The 19247-nt window shown below is 41.9% G+C and overlaps 1 protein-coding gene and 1 non-coding gene across 2 annotated transcripts; one reads left to right on the forward strand and one right to left on the reverse strand.

Annotated features, from left to right (window-relative positions):
- Positions 1-8657: 8657 nt before the first annotated feature.
- Positions 8658-15825, reverse strand: LOC121987024. The gene is made up of 7 exons (XM_042540937.1): positions 14351-15825; positions 14071-14204; positions 11630-13194; positions 10578-11134; positions 10310-10381; positions 9228-9462; positions 8658-9071 (listed from the first exon to the last, which is right to left on the reverse strand). Exons 1-7 carry the CDS (start codon positions 15823-15825, stop codon positions 8658-8660), a joined length of 4452 nt encoding a protein of 1483 aa, XP_042396871.1.
- LOC121988039 lies at positions 15320-15426 on the forward strand. Its single transcript, XR_006113802.1, has one exon. It is a non-coding gene; the product is annotated as a small nucleolar RNA R71 (small nucleolar RNA).
- Positions 15826-19247: the final 3422 nt, after the last annotated feature.

A 19247-nucleotide genomic window follows, 5' to 3' on the forward strand; every position in this document is an offset into this window, starting at 1 on the left:
GTTTCCATGTATTGTCAAACATCGAAACTCAAACATCAAGAGTCGAGCTTGACCCAATTCAAGCCCAGTCCACCAGGTCAACCTTGACCTAGGGAATATTGCACCAACACTTGCACCCTCCTTTGACTAGACTTGAGGGGAAGGCTTGTGATGCAGTGATAAAGGGGGCCCACTAAGTGTAGGTCAAAGGATGGAGATAGCAGCCGACGTGGGGGTCAAAGTCAAGGAGGTCAACGTCAGCGAACCAACGAGCTCACAGAAGGTGGGCCGAGCGGAGGTCGACTAACACTTGCAGCCTCCTTTGACTAGACTTGAGTGGAAGGCTTGTAATGCAGTGATAAAGGGGGCCCACTAAGTGTAGGTCAAAGGATGGAGATAGCAGCCGACGTGGGGGTCAAAGTCAAGGAGGTCAACGTCAGCGAACCAACGAGCTCACAGAAGGTGGGCCAAGCGAAGGTCGACTACACTGGCTGATCGATGTGTAAGGAACTAGGGCGCTAAACACGCTTAAGCGTAGCGGAAAACTTCTAGTTCCTCCAGAAGATCCATGTGAAAGGAAAGACGTGTTACAATCTATACTAAGTTTATATCATGATAGTATACCTTTGATACGTGCACACGAACTCCAGACAACTTGGATCTCAGCACGATCACACATTTGCACCTCTATGGTATTTACACGAACAAGTGTTCGTTTGTCTCACAAACTCGCAAAGTGGAGAAGGTAACCACCTAAGGTTGTGCTAGCAACCTTGATAGGAGGTCTCGGACTAGAGGAGAAGAGAAGAGGAATTGTTGGTTGCTACTCGGAAAACCTAGAGGTTCCACTGTATAAAATTTTTGTACAAAGGTCTGAACCTTTTCCTAACTACCATGTGTTCTTTTAAATTAAATTTTGGATCGCCTGCGGAACTTAACACGTTTGATCCAAAACTTAATCTATTTGTTCTTTTAGGTTTTGACTTGGATCTCCTGCGGAACTTAATGTTGGAGGATCGGTGGCCGGCTTGAAGGGGGGTTGGATAGACGGCACCCCCAAATCACTCGCTTTCTACGTATTTGTTAGTTGCGCAGCGGAATACAAATAATACAAACACAAATACGAAAGCTAAATACAAATACAAAGAACAAGAAAGAGCAAGCAAACCAACACGCGCCGATTTACGTGGTTCGGAGATAAAGCTCCTACTCCACGGCGTGTCCGTAAGGTGGACGATCCCTATCCGTCGGTGGATTACTCCCCGGAAGACCTCCGGCTAGCTCAAACCTCCTTGTGGGTGGAGAAATCTCACCACAACACTCACCAACAACACTTGGACACAAGGGAACCTTGAGCACTTTGGTGACTACTAATTAGGCTTTAACCAAGTCTAATTTCGTCACCTTGGCCGACCATACCAAGCTCCTTCTTATAGAGCTTGGAACAAATCAGAACCTGATTTGCCCGTTACCAGTCGACTGAGTCGACCGGTGCCGACCAACGACTCTCTCAACGGCTATTCACATACAGCATCACCGATCGTCCATACACCACGATCACACAAGACGCTATAGTAACTGCCATAAAGGCGCTACATTAATCACATAAAGGCCACAAGAAACCCCTAAAACTAGGATTTTACTCCGAGTACAATCTCTCATGCACTCGTACCCCTCACGACTCATTTGACTCTTCTTTGCAGCCTTGACCTCTTACCTTCAAGCCTACTTCCTTTGTCTCTCGTCCCTCGGATGCATCCAAGTCCGCGACTTGTCTCCAATGCCATCCTTTGCGTATGCCTCGAAGTCGCTTCCCTCGGCCATTGTCCTTGCTGCCTTGTCCATGGTCCCTCGGATGCTCCATCCTTCACCGGACCCGTCGTCAACCTGAGTCACATGTGTCACCTGCAGTCCTGCACAACTCAAGTACACATATCAAATAACAAGGGTAAACCTAACTTAAACCTTTTGCCCAAACACCAAAACACATGGTCCCGCGGACCATTGGGATTGCTCCAACAATCTCCCCCTTTTTGGTGTTTGACAATACGTTTAAGTTAGGGAAAACATATAGCAAAACAAACATGCTAAAACAAATGGACTTACAATGCCAAGGCTACACACTTGGACTTACACCGCCGAATAGACTTACATTGCCAATGCTACACACTTGGCAACTGCCGAAACAAAATGCAAACATGCATTGGAACCTATCACAAGGCTCCCCCTACACCTAAGCTCCCCGTTGAGCTAGAATTTTATCACAAGGCTTTTTAAGAACCTATCACAAGGCTCCCCCTACGCAAAGGCACCAAAGGTTTTCCCAACTAAACCTTACTTCTCCCCCTTTGCCTAACATCCAAAAAGTTCTCCAACAATATCCCAATTGTTGAAAATTTATCATCCAAACTGACCCTAAACTCATGTATTAATCCCCCTTCGATCCCATACATCTAAGAGAGTTGACATGGTCACAAACCAATGCTGAAAACAATTTCAGACTGGTATCAGTCGACTGCCCTAAGTGTCAGTCGACTGCCCCCTTCGACAGAACCTTACAGAAGCATTCTGTGGTCGAAATCTACTGTTACCAGTCGACTGGTATCACCATCAGTCAAAATGAGCTTACAGAACCATTCTGTGCTCAAAAACATTGTTACCAGTCGACTGGTATCTGTACCAGTCGACTGGTACCTTATTTCTGAAAAAATCAACCTTTTCAGGGCACCTTCAGAAATGCACCAGAAATTCCCTAGACCTCCAAAAATTCCCAAATTTTGTGGAGAGGTCTATTGTACCCTTGTCTACTTGGGAAAAATATATTAAAAAATATATCTATCACCAATCCCAAGATTGACACAAAATCCAAAACTAGCTAAATGGTTCAATTGAACCTTGACCTAAAGTCCTAGTTTTGGCTTCCTTTTGATATATTTGCCCATACCAACCCACAATGCATCCCTAGCATTGGTTTATATGGCATCTATACATCCAAAACCAATTATCATGCAATATGACCATGTCTTATTTCCTTGCCTGAAACATAATCCATGTGTGCCAAATCCCTAGGTTTGAGACTCAAGTCCGTCTCTAAACCACTTGGCACACTCCATGGCTCCTCTAGACCCCCAAGTAGAACCCACCTGAGATCCATTGGCCATGAGTCCCAAATTGACTCTTGGAGCTCCCCCTAGAGCTCTTTACCTTAGTCACCTCCCTAGGTGACTCATCTATTGTGACCAAACCACAATGATGTCCCTTAGAAGATCTCCTTATCTTCTTGACTTTGAACACATCATCCTTGCCATAATCATATGCAACCCTAGCATATTTCTTTTTATTGGCCTTGGATGACTCTCCCTTGCCCTTATCATGTGCCACCCTAGCACATGGTCTCCTTTTGACCTTGGAGGGACTAGATTGGTATCCCAAACCCGATCTATCATTATTGGGTCTTTGACTACCCAACACCATATTTAATCCTTTAGATCCAATAGTGAATCTCTTAAGGAATTTCTCTAAACCATCAAGCTTTGCCTTCAAAGCTTGATTCTCCCTTTCTAGGTTCCTAACCCTAGAGTCAACATGTCCACCTTGGACATTCCTAGACCTACCCTTTCTAGGCATATGTCTCCCCTTCTTGGGATTAATGCCTTGGGTCTCCTTAGATCTACCATTTCTAAATTTATCATGCATAGATTTCCTAGGGTTATGATCCACATTTACCCTATTCCGATCATGATATCTAAATCCAAAATTTTGCATGGGCATATAATGATTAACATTATTTTTCCTAGCATGCATGGAGGAGTTTAAATTTGAATTAACCTTCAAGTTAGGGTATACCTCCCTTACCCTTGAAGCTCCCCCTTGACTCTTGCTTCTCTTCTTCTCCCATTTCTTCAAATGCGCCAACTTCTTGATTTCTTTCTTCTTTGGGCATTTGGTGTGGTAATGACCCCGCTCACCACACGTGAAGCACACTATGTGTCATTTCTTCTCCTTCTTTTGGGCTTCTTTATTCCTACAACCCATGTTAGTATTCAAAATAACTTGATTGGGTTTAGGAGTTACCTTCTTCTTACCCAATGGACATCTACTCTTGTAGTGCCCCTTCTCATTGCACCCGAAGCATATTATATGGTCTTTTGACTTCACTTCGGTGGAGGTGCTTGTTAGGTTGATTTCCAAGACTTCTTCTTCTATGCTTGTCTTGGATTGTTCTTCAACCTTTGAGGATGTCTCCTCATCCACACTAGTGGATGACATTTCTTCATCCTTCTCCTCTTTCTCCTCGGAAGTTGAGTGCTCTTCACCTTCCGATTGCTCCTCCTCTACTTGAGCTTCTTCATCCGTTTCTTCGGATTTTTCTTCTTCTTGTGTATGCATAGGTTCTTCCCATTGAGCCTTCTTTATCTTGCTCCACAAATCGTGAGCATTCTCGTATTTACCTACAAGGCTCATTACGTCATAAGGCAAAATATCAATTAATATAGATATTACCTTGTCGTTTGCCTTTGACCGAGAGGTTTGCTCCTCCGTCCAATGTCGTGGTCGGAGCTTCTTCCCTTTCTTGTCCTTCGGGACTTCAAACGGCTCTTTGACCACCATCATGGTGTTCCAATCCGTGTTGAAGAAGACCTCCATCTTCATCATCCAATATATGATGTCCCATAAGCTTCTACCTTCAAGCTTTGGCGGTTCAATCAAGTCGGTCATCTTTGCTTCCTTGGCGGTTAGTCCAATGGAGAGCGGCCTCGCTCTGATACCACTTGTTGGAGGATCGGTGGCCGGCTTGAAGGGGCTTGGATAGACGACACCCCCAAATCGCTCGCTTTCTACGTATTTGTTAGTTGCGCAGCGGAATACAAATAATACAAACACAAATACGAAAGCTAAATACAAATACAAAGAACAAGAAAGAGCAAGCAAACCAACATGCGCCGATTTACGTGGTTCGGAGATAAAGCTCCTACTCCACGGCGTGTCCGTAAGGTGGACGATCCCTATCCGTCGGTGGATTACTCCCCGGAAGACCTCTGGCTAGCTCAAACCTCCTTGTGGGTGGAGAAATCTCACCACAACACTCACCAACAACACTTGGACACAAGGGAACCTTGAGCACTTTGGTGACTACTAATTAGGCTTTAACCAAGTCTAATTTCGTCACCTTGGCCGGCCATACCAAACTCCTTCTTATAGAGCTTGGAACAAATCAGAACCTGATTTGCCCGTTACCAGTCGACTGGTCCTTGCACCAGTCGACTGATGCCAGCCCAACGACCTGGTTGACTCGACTTCAGTTGACTTGATTCGGTAAAGTCCAAGTATGGAGCTTGGCACACGGAAAAGTCCGAGTATGGAGACTTGGCACGGAAAAGTCCAAGCAGGGAGCTTGGCACGGGGAAAAGTCCAAGTATGGAAGCTTGGCATAGGAAGTCAGAGAGGGCTCGGTAGCTCGTTCTCTGAACTGGATGGAGTCGGAGAGGGCTCGGTAACTCGTTCTCCGAACTAGGTCAGAGAGGGCTCGGGAGCTCGTTCTCTGGACCGGACGAAGCCGAGCTGCCTGAACTCGCTCTCCTGACTAGGTCGAGAGGGCTCGGAGCCTGCCTCCTGACCGACGAAGTCGGAGAGGGCTCGTAGCTCTGCTCTCCTGACCAGGCCGAGAGGGCCCTGGAGCCTGCTCGTGACTAGACGAGTTGGAGAGGGCCTGTAGCTCGTTCTCCTGACTAGGTCGAGAGAGCCTTGAGCCTGCTCTCCGACCGGATGAGGAAGCCTGAGAGAGCCTGTGAGCTCGCTCTCCTGACTCAGGCCGAGAGGGCTCTGTAGCTCATTCTCAAGACCAAGAAGGCCTTAGGATTTAGGGATGGAAGCTCTAAACCACATGGCATTGGATCGGCTGCATCACCGAAGATACTATGGGTTTTCTGATCGGTCCCGTGACCGATCAAGAATCAAACAAAGGCTCATCGAAGTTATCCGATCGGTCACCGCACCGATCAGAAACCATCAGAGGCAGAGAGGTTGGGGATCGGCCTCAGGACCGATTCATTTATAGCCCGATCGGTCCACGCACCGATCAAGCCGGAACCGACTCACAGAGTTGGGGATCGGCCTAGGGACCGATCATTTAGCCTGATCGGTCCACAGACCGATCAGGAGTCTCCCAGACCGATCAGGTTGGAGCCTGATCGGTCCAGGCCTAGCCGTTGAGACACAACGGCTAGATTCTGTGTCTTCTTTGTCTTCTTCGCAGGTGCATGATATAAGACCTCTACAGTAGACGAAGTTCTTGCTGTTCCTCTTTCTCACGAGACTGTGATTTGAGCTTTGCTGAGCTCCCTATTCCTGAAGCTTCGTGTGAGCTTCCCTCGACTGGGTGATCAGCTGCTGTTGACATCGTGAAGTTGCTGCTTCATCGAACTCCAGTCGACGAGAAGGCAAGCAAAGTGTTTTTACATTTATATTGTTCTTGTTTTCTTTCTCTAATGGTTGTACTCCATTCTTGCTGTTGCAAGAGAGATTGTGGCGAGGTTTCTCCACTCAGAAGGAGTTCATATTAGCCGGTTGATTGCTTAAATCCGCAAGTGCACGGTTTATCGTCAAGTAATAAAATATCGATCCCACAGGGACTGGGTCAAGTACTAGAAATGTAAGAGTTTCAATTATCCAAACGAATGATCTAATGAGAAATTTTACTCTAAATCAACAATTCAAGCGAACGAAAATCAACGAAAATATTAAGAGATAAAAACAATCCTAGGATTACGGTTTCACCACTCTAATTATTATCATGACGGTTCTCCGATAATGACTACTTATACCTAGGTTGGCTTCTTTTGTTTGAATGCAACTTTCTTTATCAAGGTATCCGAATTAGATGATCTTTCATGCTTTGAAATCCTGTCACTAGATTCCTGCAAACCTATCTATACGTCCACCAGATTCGTAAGTTGATTCCTAAAATACCAACGACCACTTTTGGTGATCACGCTGATGTATCTACTTTGATCCGTCCCCAATCTTATGGCATACGTACACAGATGACTCTTACTTGCATAGGATCCTGTCACATAAATCCCGCAAAGCCTATCTAGTTAATTACCACTTTCACAGAAACCAATCAAAGCATCATTCAACAATTTAAACAACCAACGAAAATATGCATAATCAAAAACCAGAGTTAACAACAAATCATGAACATAGTTAGGGGCTACTCCCTTAACCTAAGATTCAAACAACTACTCCATTACACCAGAGAATTCGACAATAAGATAAGGAAAAGACATTACTAATCGTCCTTGCTGATGTCGTCTATCTCCAAGTCTCAATTGCCGCCGCTTCCCCCCTGGTTTTAGGTTTTCTACCCTTTTATAGAGCCTCCTCTCCTTGATAGTCGGTATCACCATTGGATTGACCCTTTCCATCTTTTAAAATCATCGCCGCAATAATAGCAATCTCATTACACGACCCGATCATGTCCTCCTCTGCTTCCTGCGTCGCTCTTCAACATCTCCGCCACGCCCGTGTTCAACAACACGCCTTGAGCGTGTTGGTCGCTGAAAACCTCGACACGCCCGTGTTTATCAACAACACGGCCGTATTGTTCTGATACCCTGGGTAATTCGGCTGGTTTTGTGCATCCTATCATCAGAATTCAACGCAAAGCAGTATCCTTCGTCCAAATATGTTAAACCAAATAAAAACTAACAAATATGCTTCTAACAAGATAAAATGAGATGAAATGCATATATGTTTTATGCTCAAAACTGTACATGAGTTGCACACATCAAAAATCCCCACACTTGAACATTTGCTTGTCCTCGAGCAAAGAAAAATAAAGACAATCTATGTGTGGAAATCATGAAAACAGTTATTGGCAATTCATCCCAAGGTATAAAATTGGTCTTAATTTTCTCAAGTCATTCCCTGCAGCTTAGCTCAAAAGATCCCCGTTTAGTGCATGTGAAGAAATCAACTCCCCAAGGTTTTGGATACCAATCTAGATTCATCACCCCTATTACCGTGTTCCTCTCCTTTCTAGTGTAGAGGCACTTACCTGCCCTAACACTTGGTTCATCCCCTCAATATCACACAAGGTCTCAAAGGACCACCCTCGAGAAGAAAAGAAAGAAGGAATTAGCAGTGGTCATTTCCCCAGTAACTAGTTGACCTCAAAAGGGCACCTTCTTTAGGTGTTTCCCTAGTAGCTACCTAATCTCAAAGGGGTGCGCCAAAAGAAATTCCATCTCCTTTTTTTTTTTTTTTTTTTTTACAAAAACTCCTAGGAGAAGTGTTTATCCAGTAACCAAAATGCTCATGAAAGTCACCATAGAAAATTGAGTACTAAACTGGTAAAGAAATTTAAATCCTTTTCAAATGCCGCCACCTTAGGGGTTGTGTGAAAAGTGAAACAGGGTTCTTAATGAATAAGCCACAAAGAATTTCCTAGATCCAACTAATAATCAAGTTATACTACAAGAGATGAGAGGGCAACAAAGTATCAAAGACTCTTGAACACATAGTGTCTATATCAATCAAAACAAGAGGTATATATAAAAAAATATAAAACTGAAACCGAATCCAAAACAGGAATGCAAAAACTTAAAAACGAACAACCAAAGATAAAGAAAAATAACTAGAAAAGAGGTCACCTAATAGTTATGGCAAGGTAAAGCCTAAGATCTGCGATCATCTTCCTCTTGCCATCTTCTCCTTTGCTCTGCACGAAATTCACTTTCTTCTTGCCAAAATTTTTCCTCACGCTCTCTTCTAGCGGCCTCAACTACAAAATACTTCTCAGTATTAGAAAAAAAACAGTTAGCCCCTTCCATATACCTGTCAACTCGCTCATAATGCTCCTCTGAAGTATGAGCAAACTGCTCCCACATGTTTCTATCCGCAGTATGCTTTTCTCTGAAATCCTCAAACGATGTACGGAATCCTGAAAAATAAAAAACAGAAGGTCCTGTAGAAACATCATCAGTAATAGTCTTAGGGGACTCCGGTATGAAGGAAGAAACCTGGGGTACCGGTACATGCGGTGGAATAGATGGCTCTCCTACTGTGGGTAGATCTTGGGTCCTAACATCCTTAAAAAGCCAATTACGTGTATTGCGAATGGTTGTAAGGCTATTATTTGGAAGAGGGATTTTAATATCATTTTGTAACATCAAACAGTATCCCTCCTCTAATCTCCCAATCATCTTCATATTTAAACATGCATCCAAATCCAATCGCGGACTAACCGGGCAAGTCTCCAATCCATCCAACTCACACCCTAAAGCTAATGCAATCTTAGTCAAAAGTCCTCCAATAACAATTACTCCAGTCGAGCTATTCCCAATTTTCACAAAATGTCTAACTAGGTGAGCTCCAGAATCAATTTTAACATCATTAATCATGGCCCATAAAAACTGCAATTCACTTAGCCTGGCTACCCCAACACTGTCCCCTCTCCCAAAAATAGTATTCGCCATGAATCTATGAAGATAGCGAAAAATTGGATTAGGGATATTAGATGATTTGGATCTAGAGGCATCATAGGGCATAGAGTCTAAGGCAATTTCTCTCCAAAATGTATACACACAAAAATTTCGATGTATTTGCCTCTCCCCTCCAACAGGAAAATCGAAAATTTCATTAAACTCCTTCAAATCCATCCTATAATCGATATTCCTCAACCGAAACTTAATCAATCCTTCCTCACAATTTCTTCCTTGGATTATTTCGGCCGACATGGAACTAAGGAATTCTAAAGTTATACTAGGGTAGGTAGGGTAATGGCTAGTCAAAAATTGTCCCCATCCCATCCTATTTGCCATCCAATATATATCTTCCTTAATACCTAGCGCAGCAATTGTATAAGAGTCCATATATCTAGTGGAAACTATTTTTCGTTTTTCAAGCTTGTCAAAACGAGATTTATGAATATCATCACGAAAGATTAAACCAAAAGGGTTATCAGACCGATCACCTTGGTCTTGCGCTTTCCGTTTTCCTTTGTCTTTTGAAGAAGAGGGTGCCTTCCCCGTTTTCACACGCTTGCTCATCTTTGCCGGAGGAAAATCTTCACCGGTGCACGTTTTAGAATTGAATGAGAAGAACGCAGACGATCGGAAACTGCTCTGGAACCAACGGCGAAAACTTCGAAGAGTCACGGGCGTGTTCTGACCTAAAACCCGTCGCGCCTATTTAAAAACCCTACGGCACGCCCGTGTCTCCTGACACGCCTTGAGTGTGTTGGTCGCTGAAAACATCTCCACGCCCGCGTTTCCCGACACGCCCTGGGCGTGCTGTCTTCTGGAAAACCCGACAGCCACCAACATACCTGACAGCAACCAACACGGGCGTGTTTGAAATTTGCACGGCCGTGTTCTCCTCTGTTACCTGGGCAGTTGTTCTGCAAATAAAATGAAAAATAAAATGAAAAAGAAAATAAAAGATAAAAGTATAAGGTAAGAAATTGGGTTGCCTCCCAACTAGCGCTTGTTTACGGTCATTAGCTTGACCAATATGATGTTACTCAAGTGGACTCGAGGAGGTTCTGCTCTCCTCCCTTAGGAGTTGGTTCGCTCAGATATTTTTTTAGCCTTTGCCCATTCACTTTGAAGACTCCGGTGGTTTCATTCGATATATCCACAGCTCCATAAGGATAAACTTTCTTCACTTCAAAAGGACCCGACCATCTGGATTTAAGCTTTCCTGGAAAGAGTTTCAATCGAGAGTTGAACAATAATACAAGATCACCCTCTTGGAATTCCCTACGCATAATGTGTTGATCATGCCAACGCTTAGTCCTTTCTTTATAGGATTTTGCATGCTCATAAGCGTCAAGTCGGAGTTCTTCTAGTTCATCAACCTGAAGCCTTCTTTTCTCTCCGGCATTCTTTAGATCGAAATTCAATAATTGTATTGCCCAGAAAGCCTTGTGTTCCAACTCTACAGGAAGATGACAAGATTTCCCATACACCAAGCGAAACGGCGTCATACCAATAGGAGTCTTGTAAGCTGTCCGATATGCCCATAGAGCGTCATCCAATTTTTCTGACCAATCTGTTCGTGAATGCTTCACAGTTTTCTCTAAAATGCTTTTGATTTCTCTATTTGATACTTCCACTTGTCCACTGGTTTGGGGGTGATACGGAGAGGCAATCTTATGAGTTACTCCAAACTTTTTGAGAAGATTTTCAAATTGTCTTTCAATGAAGTGTGAACCTCCATCGCTAATCACCGCTCGAGGAATTCCAAATCTAGGAAATAAGATTTTCTTAAAAAGTTTTATCACAGTCTTCGCGTCATTCGTTGGAGATGGTATAGCTTCAACCCACTTTGATACGTAGTCCACTGCTACCAGAATGTAGATATTGTTATGAGACGGGGGAAATGGTCCCATGTAATCAATCCCCCAAACATCGAAAAGTTCAACTTCTAGAATTGAATTCAGTGGCATCTCATGTCTCTTGGAAATGTTCCCCGTCCTTTGGCATCTATCACAAGTCAATACATAATCACGAGCATCTCTGAAAATATGTGGCCAATAAAATCCTGCATGAAAGACTTTAGCAGCTGTCTTCGAAGTACTTGCATGACCGCCATATGATGAAGAATGACAATGATAAAGTATATCTTTTATTTCATCCTCCGGTACACATCTCCTGTAAATAGTATCAGCACACTTCTTGAAAAGCAGTGGATCATCCCATACATAGCTCTTGATATCGCCAAAAAACTTCTTTCTCTGTTGGTAACTCATCTGATGAGGTAAAATTCCACAAGCAAGAAAATTTGCGTAGTCTGCGTACCATGGAGAATCAATCCTTTTTATAGCAAGGAGATGTTCATCTATAAAACAGTCATCAATTGGAAGATCTTCCTCCTTGGTCCCACTCTGTCCCTGATATAGTCTTGATAAGTGATCCGCTACCACATTCTCAGTTCCCTGCTTATCCTTTATTTCTAAATCAAATTCTTGCAAAAGAAGAATCCATCTTATGAGCCTTGGCTTAGCATCCTTTTTGCTCAATAGATATCTTATGGCCGCGTGATCTGTGTAAACAATAACCTTAGAGCCAACGAGGTATGATCTGAATTTATCCAAGGCAAAAACAATTGCTAAGAGTTCCTTCTCCGTAGTTGCGTAGTTCATCTGAGCATCATCCAGAGTTCGGCTAGCATAATAGATCGCATGTACCTTCCGGTCTCTTCTTTGTCCCAAGACTGCTCCCACTGCATAGTCACTCGCATCACACATGATTTCAAAAGGTAAGGTCCAATCGGGAACTTGCATTATCGGAGCTGAGATCAAAGCTTCCTTCAACCTGGAAAAAGCATCCAAACAATTTTCATCAAAAAGAAATTCAGTTTCCTTAATTAACAAATTTGTCAAAGGTTTAGAGATCTTTAAAAGATCTTTGATGAAACGCCGGTAGAATCCTGCATGTCCTAAAAAACTTCGCACTCCCTTAACGTTTGTCGGTGGAGGTAGATTTTCAATTACTTCCACCTTTGCCGTGTCTACTTCAATTCCTCGCCCTGAAACCAAATGTCCTAGCACAATGCCTTCTCTTACCATAAAGTGGCATTTTTCCCAGTTTAAAACCAAGTTTGTTTCTTCGCATCTCTGCAAAACATTAACCAAATTGGACAAGCAAGTATCAAAGTTAGTACCATAGACTGAAAAATCATCCATAAAAACTTCCATAATATTCTCAATCATATCAGAAAAAATAGCCATCATACAACGTTGAAAGGTAGCTGGTGCATTGCAAAGACCAAAAGGCATTCTCCTATAGGCAAAGGTACCATAAGGACATGTAAACGTGGTTTTTTCCTGGTCATTTGGATGTATAGGGATTTGATAAAAACCAGAATACCCATCTAGAAAACAGAAATAGGAGTGTTTTGCCAACCTTTCTAACATCTGATCAATGAATGGAAGTGGGAAGTGATCTTTCCTAGTTTCTTTGTTTAATTTCCGATAGTCAATACACATTCTCCACCCCGTAACCGTCCTAGTGGGAATCAACTCATTATTTGAATTTCTAACTACTGTCATCCCACCTTTCTTTGGCACAACATGAACCGGACTTACCCATTCACTATCAGAGATTGGATAAATTATTCCTGCATCTAGTAATTTCAAAACCTCTTTCTTGACCACTTCTTTCATGTTAGGATTAAGCCTCCTTTGTCTCTCAACTGAAGGTTTAAAATCTTTCTCGAGCAAAATTCTATGCATGCATAATGAAGGGCTAATCCCTTTTATGTCTTCAATGGTATATCCTATGGCTTTAATATGCATTCTAAGCACATGGAGCAGCTTTTCAGTATCTACTTCATTTAAACTCGCATTTACAATCACGGGGAATGTAGAATTATCACCAAGAAATTCATACCTGAGGGTTGATGGAAGAGGTTTAAGTTCTACCTGCGGTGATTCATGGTTTTCACTTTCCAATGATTTTTGTTCTAACCTCGCTTCTTCAGTCATATGCCGCACAAGGTTGATTTGTCCTCCATCTTCACTGCTCTTTGCAACGTCTTCATCATCCGAGTATGCATCCAGTGTATCGCTGAATCCGAGAAACGGTTCTTCCTCTTCTTCAACCATCTGCACCTCATCAATCCTGCAACACACATTCTGCAGGAAGGGTTGTTTAATAGCTTTAGACAAATCAAACTCAATTTTTTCGCTACCTACGGCTAACGACAGCTTGTGATTTTTAACATCAATTACGGCTCCTGCAGTGGCCAAGAAAGGTCTTCCTAGTATAATAGGTATGTATGGATCTTCATCCATTTCTAGAACAACAAAATCTGCAGGAACGACAAATTTCCCAACCGTGATAGGTACATTTTCCAATATACCTAAAGGATATCTCACAGAGCGATCAGCAAGTTGCAAAGCTAGTGTTGTAATTTTCAATTCACCCAAGTTTAATTTCTTACACAGTGAAAATGGAATAAGATTGACACTAGCTCCTAGATCACAAAAAGCTTTATCAAAGTTATGATTCCTAATCATGCATGGGATTGAAAAACTACCTGGATCCTTGAGTTTAGGAGGTAACCTGTTTTGAATTAAAGCACTACATTCCTCCGTCAGTGCCACCGTTACGCTCTCCTCAATTTTCCTTTTGTTTGTCAATATGTCTTTCAGAAATTTTGAGTATGTGGGCATTTGCTGCAAGGCTTCTGTGAATGGAATGTTAATATACAACTTCCTTAGGACATCAAGAAACTTACCAAATTGTTCATCAAGTTTGGCCTTAATTATCCTCTGAGGGAATGGAATCGGTGGTTCGTATTTTTCTAAGTGTGGGGATTTTTGGCCTTCAGATATTTTTTTTTTTCAGAAGTAGAGAATGACACGGGCGTGCTGTTCATTCCGACACGGGCGTGCTGTTCGCTGGAGGATCTCTCGGTGATTGGCACGGGCGTGCTAATCACCACGTCCTGGTCGTGTTCTTCTCTGTCCGGAAATAGCTTTGGGTTATCCTTGAGCTCATTTACTCTCTTTCCACTCCTCAAGGTAATCGCATTACAATGCTCCACAGGATTTGTTTCTGGTCTTCCCGAAAATCTCCCTGGTACTCTCGAGGGCGAATCGGCGACCTGCGCAAGTTGATTTTCCAACATTTTAGTATGATTCGCTAAATTATCTATCTTACCGGATATCTGGGAGATTGCTTCGGCTGTCTCTGAATGCTTCCGATTAGATTCCACCATGTGTTGTCGATATTCATCATTTTGTTTCGATTGGGTAGCAATGAAGTTTTCCATCATAACTTCCAAGTTAGACTTCTTCTCTTGCTGAAATCCTCCAGACGCTCCATAATTATTCTGCCCGGATTGATTTTGACTATTTCTGTAGGAAAAATTTGGATGATTTCTCCATCCCGGATTGTAGGTATTTGAATACGGATTGTTGTTTGGCTTTTGAGCATAGTTATTTATCGCATCAACTTGTTCTACCTGCGCTCCAGTAGGTTGCGTGACCATTATTTGGCAATTCATAGCTGAATGTCCTGTCACTCCACAAATCTCACAGATGATACTAGAAACAACATTAACATTAAAATTTTCAAATTTATAGGTTAATGCATCAACCTTTGCCGCAAGACTATCTAAAGCGCTCACCTCATACTTACCTGCCAATCGAACAGGATTCTCTCTCTCTATCGCCCATTGGTGATGATTCAATGCCACGCTTTCGATAATATCGAATGCCTCCTCTAAGGTTTTGTTCATGAGCGCACCACCTGCAGCAGAGTCTAAAGAGACTTTAGTAGAGTAGGAAATTCCGTTATAAAAGGTATGGATTACGAGCCATTTCTCCAGTCCGTGATGTGGGCATTGCTGCAGTAGTCCTTTAAATCGGTCCCAAGCTTCAAAAAGAGATTCTCCATCTTTTTGCGTAAAATTTGTGATTTGGTGACGGAGTGAAGCAGTCTTGCTTGGTGGAAAATACTTATCTAAAAATTTCTGCTCGAGTTGCTCCCATGTTGTGATACAGTCCGATGGAAGCGAATGTAACCAAGCTCGTGCTTTGTCCCTTAAAGAGAAAGGGAAAAGTCGCAATCTGATCGCATCTGCAGAGGCTCCATTATATTTAAGAGTTTCACAGAATTCCAGAAACACTTCCATATGAAGATTTGGATCCTCCGTAGGTGCTCCTCCAAACTGATGTTGTTGGATCATATTCAGTAAAGCAGGCTTCAGTTCAAAGTTATTTGCTTCAATTGGAGGCCTTCTAATACTAGATCTCAGGCCTCTAGCACTTGGCGCAGCATAGTCTCTCAACAGCTTGTTCTCTACCTGATTGTTCTCTTCTTGATTGGCCATTTCTCGTTGTTTTTGAAGTCGTCTCTGAGTGTGAAAGGTTCGTTCTATCTCGGGATCAACTTCAAGAAGGACTCCTCCTTGACCTGACCTAAGCATTCAACGAGAAAGGAATACTTCCAAATATAGAAAATCGAGTTGCAAAATTGGAAAACACAATTATGGAAAATGAATAAGAAAAATTACATAGAAATCTGGATTAATCAAACTGCAATATTCTAATATTGACACAGTCCCCGGCAACGGCGCCAAAAACTTGATTGCTTAAATCCGCAAGTGCACGGTTTATCGTCAAGTAATAAAATATCGATCCCACAGGGACTGGGTCAAGTACTAGAAATGTACGAGTTTCAATTATCCAAACGAATGATCTAATGAGAAATTTTACTCTAAATCAACAATTCAAGCGAACGAAAATCAACGAAAATATTAAGAGATAAAAACAATCCTAGGATTACGGTTTCACCACTCTAACTATTATCATGACGGTTCTCCGATAATGACTACTTATACCTAGGTTGGCTTCTTTTGTTTGAATGCAACTTTCTTTATCAAGGTATCCGAGTTAGATGATCTTTCATGCTGTGAAATCCTGTCACTAGATTCCTGCAAACCTATCTATACGTCCACCAGATTCGTAAGTTGATTCCTAAAATACCAACGGCCACTTTTGGTGATCACGCTGATGTATCTACTTTGATCCGTCCCCAATCTTATGGCATACGTACACAGATGACTCTTACTTGCATAGGATCCTGTCACATAAATCCCGCAAAGCCTATCTAGTCAATTATCACTTTCACAGAAACCAATCAAAGCATCATTCAACAATTTAAACAACCAACGAAAATATGCATAATCAAAACCAGAGTTAACAACAAATCATGAACATAGTTAGGGGCTACTCCCTTAACCTAAGATTCAAACAACTACTCCATTACACCAGAGAATTCGACAATAAGAGAAGGAAAAGACATTACTAATCGTCCTTGCTGATGTCGTCTATCTCCAAGTCTCAATTGCCGCCTCCCTGGTTTTAGGTTTTCTACCCTTTTATAGAGCCTCCTCTCCTTGATAGTCGGTATCACCATTGGATTGACCCTTTCCATCTTTTAAAATCATCGCCGCAATAATAGCAATCTCATTACACGGCCCGATCATGTCCTCCTCTGCTTCCTGCGTCGCTCTTCAACATCTCCGCCACGCCCGTGTTCAACAACACGCCTTGAGCGTGTTGGTCGCTGAAAACCTCGACACGCCCGTGTTTATCAACAACACGGCCGTGTTGTTCTGATACCCTGGGTAATTCGGCTGGTTTTGTGCATCCTATCATCAGAATTCAACGCAAAGCAGTATCCTTCGTCCAAATATGTTAAACCAAATAAAAACTAACAAATATGCTTCTAACAAGATAAAATGAGATGAAATGCATATATGTTTTATGCTCAAAACTGTACATGAGTTGCACACATCACCGGTTATCCGGGGTCTCATCCACCGACGGATTGATAGGATTCGTCCACCTTACGGACACACCGAGGAGTAGAAGTATCATCTCCGAACCTCGTTACATCATCGTGTTTGAGGTTTGATCTTCTCCACTTTTGTTTCTACATTGTATTTCCGCTGCGCTAACCTAAATTGTAGGAAGAAACGATAATTTGAGGTCGGCTATTCACACCCCCCTCTCTAGCCGCTATCCGAAGGTCCTAACACACCGGACCCGAAGCTGTCAACCTGAGTCACATGTGTCACCTGCAGTCCTGCACAACTCAAGTACACATATCAAATAACAAGGGTAAACCTAACTTAAACCTTTTGCCCAAACACCAAAACACATGGTCCCGCGGACCATTGGGATTGCTCCAACACTTAACACGTTCGACCCAAGTCACCTTAAGTTATTAATTCCATTAAATATTAATTTCCATAATTGGTTCCCAGTACTGACGTGGCGAGGCATATGGCCTTCTTGGATATGGGAGCAACCACCACCGACTAGACAAAACCTTTTATGGAAAGCTAATATTTAATTTCCTAAAATAACTTTAGGTTAACCGAAAAGAACAATCAAATCACAAGGAAAAGAAAAACAAAAGAACACTATATTGAAAACAAATTCGAAACTCTAGAATCATATGCCTCTTGTATTTAAGGGGCGTTTGGTTTAGGGTAATAGGAGTGGGGAATGGAAATGGGAATCATTGATTCCCATTGTTAATGTTTGGATTATAGGAATAGGAATACAAATAAGGGAATGAATCCTTGAAATTGGGTAATAACTCATTCCCATGTACCTCCCCTTCAATGAGTCATTACCCTATTTTCATCAATCAAAATATTCCCTTATTCCAAAAATACCCTTGACTTAAAACTAAAATTTTCTCCATTAATATCAAATATCAAAATATATTTATTTATTTTTTCTTTAATATCACTTATCTTTCCTTATTCTCTCTCATCATATTTTCTCTCTCATCATTTTATCACACACTTTCTCTCTCCTTAATCTCTCATATCACACTCTCTTTCCTTTTTTTTTCTCATTACATTTTCTCTCTCATCATACTGTCTCTCTCCTCAATCTCTTCCATCGCACTCTCTTCCTTCTTTTTTTCTCATTACACTTTCTCTCTCATCATACTTTCTCTCTCCTCAATCTCTTCCATCGCACTCTCTTCCTTCTTTTTTTCCTCATCACACTTTCTCTCTCCTCAATCTCTCCCATCACACTCTCTTTTTTCTCATCACACTTTCTCCTTTTTTCCTCAACACACTTTCTCTCTCATCATACTTTCTCTCTCCTCAATCTCTCTTATCACACTTACTACTTTTTTCCTCAATACACTTTCTCTCTCCTCAATCTCTCCCATCATATTCATTGTTCTCTTTTTCTCTCACCATACTTTCTCTCTCCTCAATCTCTCATGACACTCTCTCTCCTCTTTTTTTCTCACTATATTTTCTCTCTCTTCATCCTCTCCTATCATACTTTCTCTCACATCATATTTTCTCTCATCATGCTCTCTCCAATCACACTCTTTTTTTTTATTTTCTATCATCACACTTTCTCTCTCTTTTTTCTTTCTTATCACATTTTCTCTCTCATAATACTTTCTCTCTCATCATTCTCTTTCATCATATTTTTCTCTCACATTCATCTTTCTCTCACATCTAATTTTTTCTCTTATTTTCCTTTAAGGGTAAAAAAGGAAACTTTCATTTATTCCGATAGAAGATATACAACTAACCAAACATTACTTTTAAGAGTGATATCCATACTCATACCCATTACCATTCCACAATACAATGATTCCCATTCCGATTCCTATTCCTAGGAAAGAACCAAACGCCCCCTTAGTATTATTTCCAAAAATAACTAGTATGATGCGGAAAGAAAAAATACTAGTTATACCTTTTAGAAA

Source organism: Zingiber officinale, chromosome 5B (assembly GCF_018446385.1).
Source record: "Zingiber officinale cultivar Zhangliang chromosome 5B, Zo_v1.1, whole genome shotgun sequence".
In the NCBI taxonomy this organism is placed as follows: domain Eukaryota; kingdom Viridiplantae; phylum Streptophyta; class Magnoliopsida; order Zingiberales; family Zingiberaceae; genus Zingiber; species Zingiber officinale.